This window comes from Panicum virgatum, chromosome 4K (genome assembly GCF_016808335.1).
Source record: "Panicum virgatum strain AP13 chromosome 4K, P.virgatum_v5, whole genome shotgun sequence".
NCBI lineage: Eukaryota > Viridiplantae > Streptophyta > Magnoliopsida > Poales > Poaceae > Panicum > Panicum virgatum.
In genome coordinates this window covers 30,014,105-30,033,415 of record NC_053139.1, presented here as the reverse complement: position 1 = coordinate 30,033,415, position 19,311 = coordinate 30,014,105, and the positions used below count along the sequence as shown (strand labels likewise).

Sequence of the window (19,311 nt, the reverse complement as noted above, 5' to 3'; positions counted from 1 at the left end):
GGTTCTGACTCTGGCAGTATCATGAAGGGATCAAAGGTTAACTGATCCTCATCTTCATGCGAAGATTACAGAGGTAAGATGAGCTGGTGAGCTGGCTGTTTCTCTTGCTACCATGTTTGCTGGTTGTATTTTTCTACCTGACGCATGATTCTTCTTTGCTCGACCCTTCTGCGGTGGTCGGCGTCTGACTTTGCGTACTTTTCTGCTTCTGAATAAAGCTCCTCTAGAGTCCTCGGAGGCTCTCTTATGAGGTGGGAAGCAAGCTGGCCAGGCAGGAGACCCTCGATGCATTTCTCTATCGCATCTTTCTCTGGGAAGTTTGGAATTTGAGCCTTCTTTTGGACGAACCTCCGGAAGTAGTCATAGAGAGGCTCACGGTCATGCTGGGGGCATTTGAAGTCTTTCACAGTGTTGGTAGTGAGCCTTCTGAAGCCTTGGAAATCCTGGAGGAGCCTTCCTTTCAGCTGATACCAGTTGTTGATTGATTGCGGAGGCAAGTACGAGTACCAGTTGGCCACAGAACCTTCGCAGGCCATGACGAAGGACTTGGCCATGGTGGAGTCGTCACCTCCGGCCGAGGCAATGGTTGCTTCGTAGGCCATGAGGAACTGAGTTGGATCTGTTGTAGCGTTGTACTTGGGGAGCTATGTGGGCTTGTAGCCAAGCGGCCATGAAGTTCGCTGCAGAGCGACTGAGAGCGGCGAGGTCGGGTCAAATGGGAGGTTGACCGGTGGTGGCATTTGGTTTTCATTGTGAGCGAAGGCTATCTGGAGGATGACACGGTTTTCTTGCTGGGAGGAACCTTCGGGCATTTCTTGGTATGCCCTCTGCAAGCTCTCAACTTCTGCCTCCATCTCTGCTAGCCTGCGCCTGGCCTCGGCTAGCTTGTTTGCCTGGTCCAGTGCTCTCTTTTTTGTGGCAAGCTGAGCTTCGATGTTCTTTTTCTTCATTTCAAGGGCATTGAGCTTGAGTGCTGCTTCTGTGAGTTGATGAGCTTCGGTGTTTTCAGTGTTATCAATTGGATCTCCATAAAGAGCAGCTTCGTTGGTGATGTCTTCAATTTGTGGGTTGGCTCCTTCGTGCTGCGGTTGAGGGCCATCGAGGGTACGGCCAGGCTCAGTGGAGGTGATTGAGGTGCCGGCGGTGGCTTTCTTCTTCGTTGGGGCCATCGTGGGTTGTCTTTCGAGCTGGAACGGTGGGCGCCACTGTTGGGATCTTAGCTTCTTAGACGCCCAGACAGGGAGCATGAACAGTATGAAGGTGGCAATAAACATAGGTGCTGAATTCTCCAATAATAGTCAGAAAATTCAACCCTTTACACTGTGGAGAGAGGGGGTTATTTATACCCCTAGCCCTTGGACAGGTTTTCCTAAATTGTCCCCTCCCAACACATTTACAGCTCACTTTTAGCCGGCTTCAGGGTAAAATTACAAGGTGAGAGGTGTACAAATCCGACCTTCTCACGTATTCGAGAGGTGTACAAATCCAACCTTCTCACATATTCACGTTTCACACACATATCTACAACCGCCGAAGGTTTTCACTTCCTTCGGGGACCTCCGGGAGTCACATCCATGAAGGTTCCATCAATGAGCAATCAGCCGTCACCTTCGTTCCCGAAGTTGATCAATTTACCCGAAGGTCCTAGTCTTAGAACTTGTGCTTCTGAGCAACCGTTCGTCACCTTCAGCCGGACGAAGGCGATATCCTTCATCACCGAAGGTATTGGTCTTTACGCTTGCGCTTCTGGGCAGCCATCCGTCACCTTCGGCCTACAGAAGGTGATATCCTTCGTCCCCGAAAGTCATGGTCTTTGAGCTTGCGCTTCTAAGTGTTCATCCGATACCTTCGGTATGCTTGGCTTCCTCTCGTTGGGGCCCTGTAAACGAGTTAAGGAGCATTTCCGAGGGTGAGGGCTTGACCCGAAGGTCCAATCGCCAACACCTAGCGCCTAGGCGGGATTAATCATGCCTAGGCATTTTCCTAGGTGGTGCCATATACATACATATACCTTACCATATACATCATATGTACCTCTAAAAGAAAAGAAAAACAGGGGACCAGTGAGCCTTTAGTCGAAAAGGAAGTCCATCAAAGCAGCCCAACTATTCAACAGTCCACCTCGCACCTTATCCTCTCCCCGACGCCTCCCCTCCCCTCGTTCACCCCCGCATCTCGCCCCTGCATCGCCCCCGCCATCCCAGCCTCCGCCACCGCCGTGGGTCTCCGTCCCCTGCCTCCTCCTCCTCCGCCACACACCCGCGGCTGCCCCTGCATCCTCCGCCGCCTAGAGAGCGCCTTGGCGGATCTGCCCGCTGCCACCGCCTCTTCCCCCACCGAACGCTGCTGCCTCATGTCCCGTCATCGCCCGACCTCCGCGCCGCCCCCACGCGTCCCCGCCATGGCGGATCTGGTGGCCTTTCGCCAGCAACAACTGGGCAGCCGCCTACCCCCTAGGCCAGGCGACGGGCTTCGCCTAGCGATTAAGCGCGCCTAATCGCTGCCTAGGCACCGCCTAGCGGAACTATGCTAGAAATAAAATGTTATAAAGGGCAACAATGATTTCACGCAACGGTGCGACGTGCCAATGTGGTTGTTAATCTCTTTTGCATGCATCTAATTTCCGGTGGCGGTTGAGTAGATAGTTCCATGCATTCCAACATACAAGTGGTGCTAAAGTTGTTGGGTTGATGAGATTTATACTACATTCTGCAGATAAAAGTCATAACTTATTCAAATGCACACTGCTTAGTTACAAAATGCCTGAAAGGAAAACATCAAAACAGAGTAATGCCTGCTGCTAGCATAACAATGCATTCAGATTTTCAGGTAAATCTTGTTCCAACACTTTCCACTCAAAGAATGAAGGATCCCCATTCATTCTAGCATGAAAAAAATAAAGGGAATGCATGTGACAAAATAGACAAATCATGCCAAGTTACATATATGCAAACGTTTGCTCTTGCAATCTGAAAAAACACAAGGGAAACACAGATATGTTTGTAATTGCACTAATCTTGTAACTCATATATTTAAAGGGTCAGAAAATAGCAAAAAACATCAATGACTCAGTAAACACCATTTCACAAACATAGGGTTAACGTGTTTTGGGATGCTTGCACTTTTCACATGGAAAGTTAAATGTTTGAACAAAAAAAATAAGATAGATTACCAGCCTGGTCTCAGAAAAATGGGTAAGAAATGCATCCTCCCATTGCTTTGATGTGCGCAAATCAGGTGAGTACTTGGGTATGTCAGGAATTTCTGGCATATAAGGGGTTTACTCCTTTCTAGCTGCACTCAAATCCACCTTGGCTACCTTCACTCTAGGGATTTGCCTAGCCTCCCACCTGTAAAATGATGATTTCTTGGTCATGATTGAAGTTTTCATTTTTCAGACCAATGCCAAACTGTTCGACAAGCAGTAACATAACGTTATAACACATTGCATTTCTGCTAGTGATCCACATAACTTTCAAATATCAATTGAGTGACAGCTGACATGGAGCTTTCAGTTTTTTTTTTCTATTTTGATATGCGTAGATAAGCCTGTACATTGGACAGAATCAGCAGGTCAGAGTGGAGGGTTTTACTCTAATTTTGCTCCGAATCATGCACATACATGATCAAACAAAAACAATAGAATTTGGATGAATGCTACTTAATTAACATGGATATATATATATATATATATATATATATATATACTAAAATGTGTTTTTCAGCTTCAGAACATGTGATATATGAGCTAAATTGACAAATAAAGCAAATCCTGTGCATGCCCTAGTACTGCGTTCCAGAGCAATATGAAAGAAACAAGTACTGCAGTACATATATTTTCATTTGGTTTTGATGGAATCCATGACAGCATGAAAGAAGACTCCAATTTCTTGGGAGCTGTGTAAACAGGCTACTTAATGTTCTCAATCACCTAGCTACTCACAAAGTCTTACCATACTGCAATTTACAAATGTTGAGACCACAAGAACCAAAATGCAAGCAAAAGAAGCAAGGAAAATAATGCCAGAAAAAAGATCAGGATAATCCACATCCCATCAATAACGGCATCACTAAAAACGAATCATTTTATATGTCAGTATCTCCAGTTCTAGTTGTAACTTAATAAATAACATAAACTATCACTAACTTGTAGACATAACATCAGTATTTGACCCAGGGTTTTGATCTGTACCATCTAATGAAAATGTTGAAATATTTTCACCCTCTTGTTTCGATGGGCTAGATCCTCAGACGAGTGTTCCAATTCCAATTAGCAGATTACAGTGGAGACATCATGGTTTCATGACTTTGATAGAATACCATACACTAAATCCCCACATTTTGTAGCTCAGACAACTGCTGTAGGGATGACAGATTGATAGCCAAATATAGCATTCACCAGTAGAGCAGAAAAGAGAAGGGACAAGCCAGTAACTGAAAAAACAAAATATGTAAATATGATGTCCAAAATAATTTCATTTTGAACTTGCAAATTCCAAATGTTTTTAATGTGTGTATTATGAAAGCTAACTGTTTAATTAGGTAACTGGAACATTTGCACAAAATTTGTTTGGCTATCTGGCTAAAAACATAAACACGGAAGAAATATGTTGTACTTCTTTCTATTTGGCTACACACTGTTGGCTTCCAGTCTAGCTTCACACAAATGAACTGCCAGTACTAATTGGTAGATTGGGGAGATCCTATTTATATGAAATGAACTGTTTCCTGGTCAAAAAGTATGGAGATTTGCTAATAACAAAATATAACTATGCTGCAATTCTCATATGTTAAAAATGTTGAAGCCAAGGTGGATAAATCAATTAAGGAGAGGTTGACAAGTACTAAGATACTGAACATTCCCTTATTTGACGCTCAACCAAAAAAAATGTTCCTTCAGTAGCCACGAAAATATATAGCCTCATCAAGTAACCAGGGTAGGGTGCTAGGATCAGGCAATGAGAGGCTTGTAGAATTCTACCAATAATCATTAGTGAGGTTGCCCACAGAATGCAAAAGATGTACAGATGGGTAAACAGTATTACGGAACTTTTACGGCTTCATAGTTCATAATACTGAGTAAATACTGCGACTACCTGTCACGAATCGTGGCTGGTCTGCTTGGCGCGTCAAGCGGTTCGAGTTAATGGGCCGGACGCCCACAAATGTATTTGGCCGGCCCACTGTGGGTTGAGCCCGAGTCGGTGGCTGGGACTATAAAGCCGCCTGAGTTGTAACTGTGAACGCTATGGAATAACAGACAGTTAGAAATTCCCCAATCCCGCTCGAGTTCTTCTCGTGTTCTTCCGTGATTCTTCCCCAACTACCCTGAAATTCTAGCCGATTCCCCTCATTTCTCTTCTCCAGATATCCGTGTTCATGACAATTGGTATCCAGAGCCTCCACCCCAAATTTTTCCCCAAATTGTTATCGCCGAATCGATCTGGCGCCGAAGCGCATGCAGACCCAATTCCAAGCCCAGATGATGACCGCCATTAACGACCTGGCGAAGAAGTTTGACGGGTTCGACGCCGCCCTGACGAAGGTGCTTGACAAGCTCACCGCCCTGGAGGCGTGGAAGTCCTCGGCAAGCACTTCGATGGAGACGCTGCTCTCCCAGTCCGAGCGCACGGCATCGCGCATTGACAACCTCGAGTCAGCACCGACCTTGTCGATGGCGCCCCACCCACCACCGCGACCGACGACGGCTCCGCCGCAGCCGCCTTCTCGGCGGACCGACCTGTTCGACTTGAACACGGCTCCACAGCAGGAGATGCGCCCACCTGCATCTGCCTGGGAGCGGCCCAGCAGGCACCGCGTCGCCACCAACCACCGGGATGCTGGCGGTGGGATCCTCGGCTCCCATCCGCCACACCTGGTCACGGGTATGCCTCACAATTCCCCTCCCCAAACCCATGATTGTGATGCTGATTTGCGTCTGAATGGCTCTCGGTTGGGTCCGGTACCAAAACTTGAGTTCCCTAAGTTCGATGGCGAGAACCCACGGCTGTGGAAAGACTGTTGTGAGATGTATTTTGAGGTTTATCATGTGAGCAAATCCCTGAAAACTCGCTTTGCCGCTCTGAATTTCTCAGGCCCTGCTGCCGCTTGGTTACAGACGCTAGAGCTCAGAGGGCGGGTCACTAGTTGGGAAACTATCTGCTCTGCTGTTTGTGAGAGGTTTGATAAGAACCAGTATTCCACCTACATGCGCCAGTTAGATTTGCTTCGGCAAACGGGTTCTGTCTCCGAGTACTATGCAGCCTTTGAGCAGTTATCCCATCAGATCTTGCTCTATAACAACTCTTACGATGATGTTTTCTTTGTCAATCGCTTTCTGTATGGGCTGAAAGATGATATTCGTGCTCCAATTACTTTGCGTCGCCCTAAAAATGCGGATACTGCTAGTGCGTTGGCATTGTTGCAGGAACAAGAGCTGGAGAATGCAGAGAAGCTCAGTCCCAAAACTGACACATCCAGGGCAGGTAGTCGGGTTTTCACTGCTACTGACAAGAGCAAGCCCGGGTTTCACAAAGCTGATAAACAAGTTGTTGATGATAAATGGGCAGCAATCAAAGCTTATCGCAAAGCTAATGGACTCTACTACGTTTGTGGTGAAAAATGGGGACATGGCCACAAATGCCCGCAGACTGTACCGATTCATGTTGTCCAGGAGATCATGGAGCTCTTTCTGCTGGATGATGAGGCTGACCCTGACACACCCAGAATAGAGCAAGATGAGGAAGACGAGGTGATATTGTCAGTACAGAACACCACCTTGGAGTCCTCCAATCCCAAAAAGCGCAGGACACTGAGGTTCAAAGGATCTGTGGGTCAGCAGGATGTCCTGATCTTGTTGGATTCAGGAAGTGTGGGAACTTTTATCAGTCAAACCTTGGCTGGCAGTATTGATCAGCACCAGACACCTTGTGAAAGCATTCAGTTCTATACTGCTGATGGCACACCTATGGTTTCTGACAAGATGACTGATAACCTGTCATGGTTCATTCAGGGGCATTCATTTACATTTGATGCCAGGATTCTTCCTCTCAAGCATTATGATATAATCATGGGAGCTGATTGGCTTGAAGAGCATAGTCCCACTTGGATACATTGGAAAAAGAAGATTATGAGGTTTCCACACATGGGCAGAAGAATTCAGTTATTGGGTTTAAAGGAAGATAACAAACCATGTACACAGATTGCTCCTCACAAGCTGAAAAGCCTTATCAAAAGGAATGCTATAGTTCATTGCCTGGAAGTACATGCTGAGTTACAATCACCTGCAGACAGCTCCCTGTGCTCAGTCACTACTGATGAGTGCACATGGCCTGAAATGCCTTCCCCAGTACATGATGTGGTTCAGAAGTTCCACCACTTGTTCCAGGAACCAACAACCCTACCACCAGCAAGAGATTGTGATCATCATATTCCAATTATTCCTGGTGCTCAACCTGTGAATATCAGGCCATACCGGTATTCACCTCAGCAGAAGACTGAAATTGAGAATCAAGTGGCTACAATGCTGAAGAATGGGGTCATAGCCCACAGTACTAGCCCATTTGCTTCACCAGTGCTGCTAGTCAAGAAAAAAGATGGCACATGGAGATTCTGTATTGATTTTCGCCATCTCAATGCTATCACAGTGAAGAATAAACACCCCCTTCCAATTGTTGATGAGTTGTTGGATGAGCTAGCAGGAGCTTGTTGGTTCACAAAGCTTGACTTTAGATCTGGTTATCATCAAATTCGGGTTTGCAGTGGTGATGAGTTCAAGACTGCATTTAGAACACATCATGGCCTCTATGAATTTAAGGTGATGTCCTTCAGCCTAACTAATGCCCCTGCTACGTTTCAGAGCATAATGAATCAGATATTTGCTCCTCTCCTAAGGAAACATGTGTTAGTGTTCATGGATGACATTGATTTATAGCAAAACCTTGTCAGACCATGTTCAGCACCTGGAACAGGTTTTCAAAATTCTGGAACAACACCAGTTCTTTGTCAAGCTGTCTAAGTGTGAATTTGCCAAGCAAGAGCTAGAATATCTGGGACACACAATATCTGCACAGGGTGTTTCAACTGAACCAACAAAGATATAGGCAATAGCAAATTGGCCCACACCTACTTCAGTTAAAGCATTAAGGGGTTTTCTTGGCCTCACTGGATACTACAGGAGATTCATCAAGAATTATGGCATGTTAAGCAAGCCTCTCACAATGCTGCTAAAGAAAGGATCTCAGTTCCAGTGGACACCACTCACTCAGGAGTCCTTTCAGCTGTTACAACAAGCACTCATTCAGGCACCTGTCTTGGCCATCCCAGACTTCTCCAAACCTTTTGTCCTAGAAACAGATGCAAGTGACCTGGGCATTGGAGCTGTTTTCATGCAAGAGGGGCACCCTATTTCATACCTGAGCAAGTCACTAAGTATCCAGAATCAAGCGCTATCCACATACGAGAAAGAATGTATGGCAATCTTGTTAGCAGTGGATAAATGGAGATCTTATCTTCAGGCCCAAGAATTCATCATTCGGACAGACCACAGAAGTCTGCTATTTCTCACTGAGCAAAGAGCAACAACTAGATTGCAACAGAAGGCATTAATCAAGCTCATGGACCTCAACTTTAAAATTCAGTACAAGAAAGGAACAACTAATCAGACTGCTGACGCCTTGTCCCGCTGCCAGAGTACCACTGAACTTATGGCTATCTCTCAGGTGATACCGTCATGGTTGGAGAACTTGCAAGAGGGATATCACTCTGATCCTGAAACAATGCAGCTGCTCACTGAATTAGCTATATCATCTGAAAACTCCAAGGGCTATTCACTCCAGAATGGCATTATCCGATACAAGGGACGCGTTTGGATAGGTCATAACACACTTGCTCAGAACCACATCTTGCAAGCACTACACAGCAGTGGTGTAGGTGGTCACTCAGGCATTCATGCCACCTACCACAGAGTGAAAGCCTTGTTTGCTTGGCCCCATCTTAAAGCTTCAGTAACTGCCTATGTTCAAGCATGCTCTGTGTGTCAGCAAGCTAAGTCTGAACATGTTAAGACACCTGGCCTGCTTCAACCACTAGAGGTACCATCTCTACCTTGGACCACGGTCAGCATGGACTTCATTGAAGGTTTGCCCAAATCTGGTGGATATGATGTCATCTTGGTGATTGTGGACAAGTTCACAAAGTATGGTCATTTTGTGCCACTCGCACACCCCTACACAGCTTTGCAAGTTGCACAACTCTATTTCCACAATATCTATAAGCTGCATGGCTTACCTGAGGCTATCATATCTGACCGTGATCGAGTATTCACTAGTCATGTGTGGCAGGAGCTGTTCAAGTTGTCAGATACAAAGCTGCTAATGAGTTCTTCATACCACCCTCAGACCGATGGCCAAACCGAAAGACTCAACCAATGTTTGGAGGCTTTTCTTCGGTGCTCAGTCCATTCATGTCCAAGGCAATGGCACAAGTGGATATCGTTAGCCGAATTCTGGTACAACACCGCCTTTCAGTCTGCGATTGGCCGTACACCGTTTGAGGCTCTGTATAGACATCCACCCAGGCACTTCGGTATCTCAAACACCAGTCAATGTGCTATTCCCGATCTCGAAGCCTGGTTACAGGAGCGCAACCTGCTGAACCGCCTCCTCCAGCAACAACTCCTCCGAGCGCAGCAGCAGATGAAGCAGCAAGCGGATACTCATCGGTCAGAACGGGTCTTTCAGCCAGGTGACATGGTGTATCTGAAGCTTCATCCACATGTTCAGAACTCAGTGGCGTCCCGCAGCAACCACAAGTTATCCTTCAAGTTTTATGGGCCATTCAAGGTGCTGCAGAAAGTGGGAACCGTGGCATACAAACTGGATCTTCCACATCACGCACAAATCCATCCTGTAGTCCATGTGTCACAATTGAAGAAATCTGTTCCTGCTGCTGAAGAGGTGAGCGTCAACATATCCAGCATATGTACTGATCCCATGCAACCACTTGCTCCACAACGTATCCTGGAGAGAACACTGGTGGCTAAAGGCACAGGTACGGCAGCTCGTGTCAAGATACAGTGGAATGATCTCCCGACCTCCCTGGCAACCTGGGAAGATGAATCTGACATGCACCGTCGGTACCCTTCCGCAGCAGCTTGGGGACCAGCTGCTTCTCAAGGGGGGAAGACTGTCACGAATCGTGGCTGATCTGCTTGGCGCGTCAAGCGGTTCGAGTTAATGGGCCGGACGCCCACGAATGTATTTGGCCGGCCCACTGTGGGTTGAGCCCGAGTCGGTGGCTGGGACTATTAAGCCACCTGAGTCGTAACCGTGAACGCTATGGAATAACAGACAGTTAGAAATTCCCCAATCCTGCTCGAGTTCTTCTCGTGTTCTTCCGTGATTCTTCCCCAACTACCCTGAAATTCTAGCCGATTCCCCTCATTTCTCTTCTCCAGATATCCGTGTTCGTGACACTACCACATGTAAGGGATACCTGACATGCCGAAGATACTCAAAACCGTCAAGAGGCTCTCCAGACTCGAAATCGGGGTCCCCGTCCACCACAAATGCAGGCTTCAAAATGCCCTCATAGTCATCATCGTTGTCATCTTCATACTCCATATCTTCCCCCTGCTCTTCAACCACTCCATACGCCACACCAGGGCCACGAGCACCAGCCTCCAAGCAGTGTTTGTGAGAAACCCCCAAATCCCCATTTCTCCATGCACTAATCTCGGGCACACCTACACGAAGGATCACACAAGCAATCAACAACTCGCAAGATCAAACAAAAATTGGACCCCTTTACGCCATAGAATGATTTAATTTTGCGGGGATAATTAGAACAACCGTACCAGAAAATGGGGGCGCCGCCGTCTCTTTGCCCCACTTCCTCCCGGCCCCAGCGCCTCCCCCGCCCGCTGCCTTCCTCCCCTTGCTCCCCCTCCCGCTCCTAGGCTCCTCGTCTTCAGCCACAAGGAGCCCATCGTACTCGCTGGAGCAGCCGGCGGCGACGAGGGCGGCGCGGACCTCGGTCCACAGCCGCGCCTGCGCCTCCTCCGACGGGGCGCCCCTGAGCGCCTCGAGCTCCGTCCTTGCGTACGCCGTCCTCCTGCGAGCGGATCCATCGAGGGCTGCGGCAGCGGCAGTGGCAGTGGCCGCCATGGCGAGGCGGAAAGTTCTGGAAGTTTCGAGCGGCGTGTGAGGGTTTGGGTTTAAGGCACGGTGGTTGTTGTTGCGGACCGCCGTGCAGATATGGTTGGTGTGTCTGCAGTAGCAGAGTGACAATTGTTTTAGAAGACCTCGGCTTCAAGAAGATGACCTTCACAAAATTATTGACATAGCATCAGCTACAAATCTAACTAGCATTTATTAAAGCAAAGCAGCACGAAAATGGAAGCAAGGATTCAAGATTTCTGGATGTCGCCATCTCTATGCTAGATAAAGATTCTAACCGTGTGGTAGCTACTGCCAGTCAAAATTCAGCAAGAAAGTAGCACGGCTACAAGCATTAGAAAGCCATGGAATGCACCATCAGCAATCTGAATTACCGATACAAAATGAATCTACCATTATTCAGAACCTAACACTAACAGCAACGACAAGTATTGTGGCATAGACCCTATCATGGAATGTTTTCATTTTGTAATAATGAATGAAGGAGCTAGTATAGTAGTGCCCAACAGTGCAGAGAGGAGTCCTATAAATTGGGCGCCGCTCCTGCCGCTACCATCCAATCCACTCCCTCTCCTCTCCCGTGACCTCACGGGTCACTAGAGGCCACTGCGTGCGGTTACCAGCGCCGAGCTGTGTGCAACAGCAATGGCGTCGCCGATGCTCAATGCATCACCAGTCCTACAGGTACCAGCTCTCAACTCACCCACTCTGCTAGATACTCCTCCCATCGTGTAATGTAATGTAATCCATTCATTGCTGCGTCTTGCAAGTCGCTTCTGCGGCTGCGGGTTTCTTCTTCTTTTCTTGCACGGTTACTCAGGGAAAATCTCTCTGTTTCCCCAAGTTATTCATACAGCAGTTGAGAATCTCCGAGCGTTTTCCTTCCATCAAAGTCTGCGATTTGCCATCTTTTACGCCATAGAGATAGAGATAATTCTCTCTCTGTTTTTTTCCCGGCGAAATCAAACTCCATAAACTAAATTAAATTGCCCGATGTAGAGAATTTCTAGAGCAAGATGCAGGATTATATTTTGAGATGCACAGGAAGAGATGGGGAAGGGTCGAAGGAGCGCCGACGGGGCAAAATGTAGATCAATCACCTAGCGTGGAGGGATTGGAAGGGCCGGCGCGGACGGCGTGGAGGGCGGGAGACATATCTGGTGCAATCACGGAACTGGTGAAATCACCGTGCAATCAAATTAAAAAGGTCTTCAAAAAATTCTGAAAAAAAATCATGAATGTACATCTCGGTCTATCCCATCTACATATAAATTTACACGATCAAATTCATCTTACACTTGCAGTTACAAAAAAGACAAATTTTCTGACAATCATTAACGTTCAAATGCAGCCCAAATTTGTCTTTTTTGTAACTGCAAGTGTAAGATGAATTTGATCGTGGAAATTTATATGTAGATGTGGTAGACCGAGATGTACATTCATGATTTTTTTTTAGAATTTTTCGAAGACCTTTTAGTTTGATTGCACGGTGATTTCACCAGTTCCATGATTGCACCAGATATGTCTCCTGGAGGGCGCTCGGTGCTGCCGGCCCGAAGGGTGGTCGTCACGGCCGGCGGGTAGGGCGGCCGGTGAGGAGGGCGGCCGGCGTGGAGGGCGGTCGTAGCGGCCGGTGGGTAGGGCGGCTGGCGCGGAGGGCGGCCGGCGCGGCCTGCCGGCGAGGAGGGCGGCCGGCGCGGACGGTGAGGAGGGCGCCCTGGCAGCGGCTCCCTGAAGCTGCGACTGGAGAGACCTAGAACCCGCACCCAATCCGAATTTAGTAAAAACCCAACCTAACCCAACTCAACCCAATAACTTTTAGAACCCATTTCCAAGGCCCACCACAATAGTTCTTCAAAAAAAAAAGGCCCACCTCAATATCCGATCTGAAAAAAACCAAAACAACCCAGCCCACTAGGCACTAGCAGGGCGAGTTGCGTGTGAGCAAGCCTTTTTTTCATTTTTATATTTAAAAAAAATTCAAAAATATATATCGAAAAGGAAAATTTTCAAAAATGGGTGCCTGTCGCCCCCCTAATGGGTGACAGGGGGCTGTCGCCCATCCAGTTGGTGACAGGACCTAAATGTAAAAAAAATTACATTTAGGTTCTGGCGCCCATGGCGCATTAAACAGTGAACTTGTAAAATTGATATAAAATTATAAAAAAATCAAAAAAATACAAACTCAACTTTTCTAGATTCTATGAAATAAGATCTACAACTTTTGTTACATAAAATTTTTCATTTGATCAATGTATCTTGCTCTATTTTAAATATCAGTTTAATGCACTTTTATTTAAATATCAAGATCCATCCTTTGGATGTATGTCATCTTTGGCCAGAGTGTTGCATGTGGTGAGTATAGGCTTGTGTAAAATTGGTAGGCCCAAAAAACACATCTAGCATAAATTTTTAAATTAGATCTTGCAATATATCTAGTTTAAATGAGTTATTTATCCATGCTGCTATACAGAGTTTTAGGAGCCATAACTTTTACAATAGCCTTATTTTATTTCCTAAGAGCTATATAAAAAGTTTGGTAAATTTTAGATAAGAACAACCGGACCAAATGAATTATGACTAAGGTAAATGCACTAAATCAAGAAAAATAGTTCTTGTACCTAGAAAAATCTGAAATAATTCATTTGGTCTAGTTGTGCTTATCTAAAATTTATCAAATTTTTTTATAGCTTTTAGGAAATAAAATAATGATACTGTAAAAATTATGGCATCTAAAACTTAGGATAGCAGCATGGATAAATAACTCATTTAAACTAGATATATTGCAAGATCTAATTTAAACACTTATTCTAGAAATATTTTCTGGGCCTACCAATTTTTTACAAGCTTATGCTCACCATATGCAACACTCTGGCCAAAGATGACGTGCATCCAAAGGATGGATCTTGAGATTTAAAAAAAAGTGCATTAAATTGGTATTGAAAATAGAGCAAGACACATTGATTAAATGAAAAACTTTATGTAACAAAACTTGTAGATCTTGTTTCATAGAATCCATAATAGTTGATTTTGTATTTTTCTAATTTTTCTACGATATTATATCGATTTTACAACTTCACTGTTTAAGACGCCCTACGCGCCAGGAGCTAAATGTATTTTTTTTTACATTTAGGTCCTGTCGCCAACTGGATGGGCGACAGGCACCCTGTCGACTAGGGCGACAGGCACCCATTTTTAAAAATTTTTCTATTCGGCATATATTTTTGAAATTTTGTTTTTTTAATATAAAAATGAAAAAAAGCCAGCAAGAGGTGCACTAGCACAGGCGCGAGGCATGCAGCAAGCATACGAGCGCAGAACACCAGCAGGCTGCAGTCCTTCACTGCAATTTGCTTATATGCAAACACCATGCAGCAAGCTAGCAAGGTATATTCAGCCATTCAGATTGCAAATTGGTAGTCACAGATTGGTAGCAAAATTGCTGAAACTTGTGTTCTTGTAGGATTTTAACAAATTTTGTAACTTGTTTGTACGTAACTTATATTACAAGTACATTTGGAAGATAAAAATAAATTGTAGTTTTTAGCAAGTGTAATTGATTGTATCACCACACCATACCAATTATAGAATATACACGAAATGTAACACACAATTGGGCTTCGAATTATAGATTCATAACCTTAAAATCCTAGCTTGAAATTATTGAACATATAGAACAATAAAATCACTCAAGTTCCACAGTATTATTTACAAATTGCAAAAAATAATATATTTAGATAGGAAGCCAATAAGCAAAAATAAATTACAAATTCAAGAACACTGAAAGAACTTCTCACCTTAGTTACTATAGGCCTGTGGTTCAAAGATCAGAATGTCGCCGTGCGGTGCCAGTGTGCTAGAGAAAGGAGAATGAGTGACCAAGAGAATCCAAGAAAGCGCAGTTAGAGCCGATGCCGCCGCGGCACTGCCCATCACTGAGCCCATGCCATCCGTGCCCGACCGCGCGGCGCTTCTTGCCTCCGCAGCGCGGAGCGCCTGGCGCAAGCTAGCACTCTGCACGCCATCCTCGCCCAGTTACCGGCGAGCTCCACCGGCCACCTGCCACCGGCCGTCGGCCGCCGCTGCCGCCTAGGGGTGCCGACCGAGATGGTGATCGTGGAAATCGGGAGCTCGAGGCTCGGGGTAGGGCAGGCAAGTGCCGAGTGATGTGGGCCGGGGAATGGAGGATCGGGTAGTGCAGGGGGCATTTTTTTATTTTTACATTTTTCAATATTATTTTTTACAGAAATATATTTTCGATTTTATAATTTACAGTTGTGTACCCCTACCGCCCAGCTGCGGGGCGGCCGGCCCCCTGCCGCCCTCCTGCCGGGCGGTAGGGACCTCAATGTAACAAAAATTTATATTTATTCGCATTTTGGCCCCTAGGGGGAGCCTGCCGCCCGGCAGGGGGCGGCAGGCCCCCTCCCGCAAATAAACGTGCAGTGTGACATTAGATGTGGTTTTAGATTTTTTGGATACAAATAAAAACCGTTAGTAAAGTAGATGAATATGAAAAGTATAACTTAGCAATTCATACACATTCGCAACTGAGAACAAAATAGGTGATGCATAAGAACGAAATAAGTATAACATGACGACATGTCCATAACAAAAATACAGAAATAACTAGAAGCACCTCCTAACCACCCCGGCCATGTCGACCACTTTTACGATGTGCGTGGACATGGTCTGTAGGGTAGGTGTGTCGGTCTGGAGGCCCTACGTCTCTAACTGGACGTCTGGTGGCCACATGTGTCTGGAAGGTAGGATCGGCCTGCTGGTTAGGTGTAGAAAATAACCGACTCCAGTCTTCGAAGTTCGCCTCCAAGGTATCTTGTGTGGCCCCTATACAGTAGCAATTAAGATATCTTAATCATCGTCTTATAAGTCATCTATTTGGGTACATATTCATCATACGTACCTGTTGGTGGTGGATACGAAGAAGTACCCATATCAGGAAGCTGGTGGTGCGATCCTATAAACCGTTCAAATTATTTAAAATATTCATAGAAATAAGAAAAACATGATAAATTTGGGCTACAGATTAGGTATTTACCTTGCGTTCCTTCTGCTGTCACCATAGGGTAATACGAAGAAGGTCCCGCATCATATAAGTGTTGTGATCCTATATGTAAATGCAAAAGGAATTAGACTTCATACCAAAATTAATTGAAATTAAAATATGGACTATATGTTTACCGAAAGGTCGTGGTGGTCCCTGTGTTGGTTGAAATGACATCCCTACAGCTAGTGCCATGGTACTAAACTGGGTCCCTCCGTGAGGTTGATAAGGTGGGTGTCCATCACCTGTATGGACTGAGAATTAATTGTTGTTATCAAAGTAGGAAGTCAGTAAGTAGCCTCACGTACCTGGATAATAATGCTAAGACCAATAAGGTGCTGGGGAAGGCTGATGTTGTGTGGGATCACAAGAAAACGAGGTCGAGGCTTGAGACGAACCGTAGGAGTCCTCGTACGATGTCCGGCTACCAAAGCCTTCAAGCATGGAATGGGCTCTTTGTGAAACTCGGGCCCAGGCCGACTCTTGCTCATTCCTATCCATCATAGATCCCGCTCGAATCCTCATCAAATCCGCTCTGGCATCTACGTCCATCAACCTGCACATTTCAAACTGCATGCAAGAAAAAGAAAGACATTAACACTCTAATCCAAAGTATTTGAAAAGCGATGATAACTTTGACTCACCACCCCAGCTAATGCCTCATCCCTATGTAGTGCATAGCCATCCTGTGGGGTCGCAACATGAGGCTCTGGATGCATGTCAGCATATATCAAGCGGCAATGAGTCTTAGGCTGGTACCAGCTCAGGTACGCCATGTACGAAGCCTCCGTGTGTGCAGGGGTCGGAAGCGCCACGTTCTCCTCTGCCTGGTCTCAGGCATCGACCCAAGGCTGCACCCTTGTCACCCACATGTTCGAGAAGGGTTGACCAGCTCTCGACAAACTAAATATTGATTAGTTAAAGCAGCAATGCATTATCACTGAAATGACATATGAATCGTTACCTGTGGTCATGACGTTGGACCCGATCCAATGCTTACAGCACAGGATACAACTGACTTTGACCGAACTGCCTCCTGACTCTGTCCGGGCAGTGGGCCTCAATGTAAATGTCGTACACCAACGCTGTAGTTGTCATCCAAAGGCCCTAGTCCTAAGAGCAAACCGAAGATATCCCGAACCAGTGGGCGGCGGGTACCTGCCGCCCAGCAGGGGGGCGGCGGGCTCCCCCCAGGGGCCAAAATGCGAATAAATGTAAATTTTGGTTACATTGAGGTCCCTACCGCCCGGCAGGAGGGCGGCAGGGGGCCGGCCGCCCCGCAGCCGGGCGGTAGGGGTCCACAACTGTAAATTATAAAACTGAAAATATATTTCTGTAAAAAATAATTTTGAAAAATGTAAAAATAAAAAAACGTGTGCATATTATCACCTAGGCGCATCTGTGGACGGAGTGGAAAGTGTCAGCGTAGCGGTGGTGTAGATTTGGGCCCTGTTTGCATCTTTAGTCCTTTGAATAATTTGATGACTACTCCCTCTGTCCTCAAATATAAGGTATTTTAGTGTTTTTAGGACATATTATGGTTATAGAAAAGACCCTCATACCCCTAATTATTAAGCACTACTCTATCAAACCATGCTCCTGCACTGGCTAGTTAGAGATATCAAATAATTATCCATCTCACGCTCACTTTGACCAATTAAATATTCTAATTCAGTACTGTAAAAATACATATTTATAATTGTATAATTGTAATAAATGTGATAAGTTTAGTTACTAACAATTTTTTCACTTTGCATCACACCTCCATATATTTTTAATATGTGTTTAATTGATCACTTTGTTTGAGTTATGTGAAAACACGAAAATTGGTATTCTTATCTCTTCTCTTGTACATGAATATACGGTGACAAACAACTTATGGTTAATATATATGTTTAGATAATTAATAACATAAATAATATATTATAATGATAGAAATAGTAATTTAGAATTTTATATTGATGTGCTTTAAGATTTTATTATAATAACATAATTTTGATTCAGATTTGGGGTTGATTTTAACTTTTTATTTTGTTATCATTGGATTATATATATATATATGAAAATTTAGGGGGCTAATTGATATTATTTTATAATGGCATAAGTGAGTAATTTACATGAAGTTTAGGGGGTTACTTTAGTCTATTTTTATAATAGCAAATGTGGGTAATTTATTAAAAAAAGATAACAGATTCAATGGCTATTATGATTAGAGTTGCCAAATTGATAACCGGATGTTTCTAATTTTTATGAGAATTTGTAGGATTTCTCTATTTTTTTTAGACTTCCACCTATGATCCTAGGTGGCTTCACCTGGAGGCTTCAAAAGGAGCCTCCAATTAGTAATAGTAAGATTGAGACTCTATTTGGGTAACTAAATATATGCTAATTAAAGTAGAATGCTCTTTTTTATGCACTTCTCCTACATGCACCTCCTGTCGGACCCCGGACAGCGGGACTGCCCACGGGCATGGAATATTCTAGAGTAGGGAGTAGCACATGGATATGCCCTACCTCTTTTGTATCTACCCGAATAGGAGTAGAACTAGTCGACATACTCGGAAACTAGCCGAACTCCTTGGACTAGGATCCTAACAGAACTCGACTAGGACTTTCCATGTAACTCTGTTTTCCCGGATCATATAAGGGCGAACAGGGACCCCCTCAATGGGGGAAGAGACATCGAACAATACCAGAGGGAATATAAACCACAACACAGGACGCAGAGTATTACGCTCCTGCGGCCTGAACCTGTCTAAATTCTTGTGTTCCTTGCACCATCGCGTTCTGATCTCGGCAAGTCCCTACTCATAACCACTCTCCTCGGGATACCCCTCGGAGAACCCGACGGTAAAACACCGACAGCTATCTGAAGAAATACGACGGTAAACCCAGTCAACATGCAGAATCTGAAGAAATACGACAGCAAACAGGATCCCTGTCAGTGGTTACGGATTTACTAGACTGCTATCGAGATAGCAGGAGGGACAAATTCTACCAAAGTCATATACTTCCTGATGGCTTTAGAATCTACCCCACTCATATGGCTCGAGAGTTTAAGACACGACT

The 19,311-nt window shown here is 45.2% G+C and overlaps 1 protein-coding gene, 1 long non-coding RNA gene and 1 pseudogene across 9 annotated transcripts; 1 reads left to right on the top strand and 2 right to left on the bottom strand.

Moving 5' to 3' along the window:
• Positions 1-2,891: 2,891 nt before the first annotated feature.
• Positions 2,892-12,248, bottom strand: LOC120704758. Of its 8 annotated transcripts, none has more exons than XR_005687661.1 (5): positions 10,856-12,248; positions 10,495-10,744; positions 5,097-5,246; positions 4,193-4,434; positions 2,892-3,350 (listed from the first exon to the last, which is right to left on the bottom strand). XR_005687661.1 is itself a non-coding variant. In XM_039989293.1 (4 exons), exons 1-3 carry the CDS (start codon positions 11,163-11,165, stop codon positions 5,144-5,146), a joined length of 663 nt encoding a protein of 220 aa, XP_039845227.1. In that variant the 5' UTR covers positions 11,166-12,248; the 3' UTR covers positions 2,892-3,350; positions 5,097-5,143. The 8 variants fall into 8 exon arrangements, 4 of the variants coding, with proteins under 4 accessions (XP_039845227.1, XP_039845231.1, XP_039845229.1 ...); XR_005687660.1 differs by lacking the exon at positions 5,097-5,246 and adding an exon at positions 3,435-3,549 and having other exon boundaries at positions 2,998-3,350; positions 10,856-12,244; XR_005687658.1 differs by lacking the exon at positions 5,097-5,246 and having other exon boundaries at positions 10,856-12,242.
• Positions 5,178-8,138, top strand: LOC120704733 (annotated as a pseudogene).
• A 3,480-nt stretch (positions 12,249-15,728) lies between the features above and the next one.
• Positions 15,729-16,134, bottom strand: LOC120704769. The gene is made up of 2 exons (XR_005687668.1): positions 16,102-16,134; positions 15,729-16,025 (listed from the first exon to the last, which is right to left on the bottom strand). It is a non-coding gene; the product is annotated as an uncharacterized LOC120704769 (long non-coding RNA).
• Positions 16,135-19,311: the final 3,177 nt, after the last annotated feature.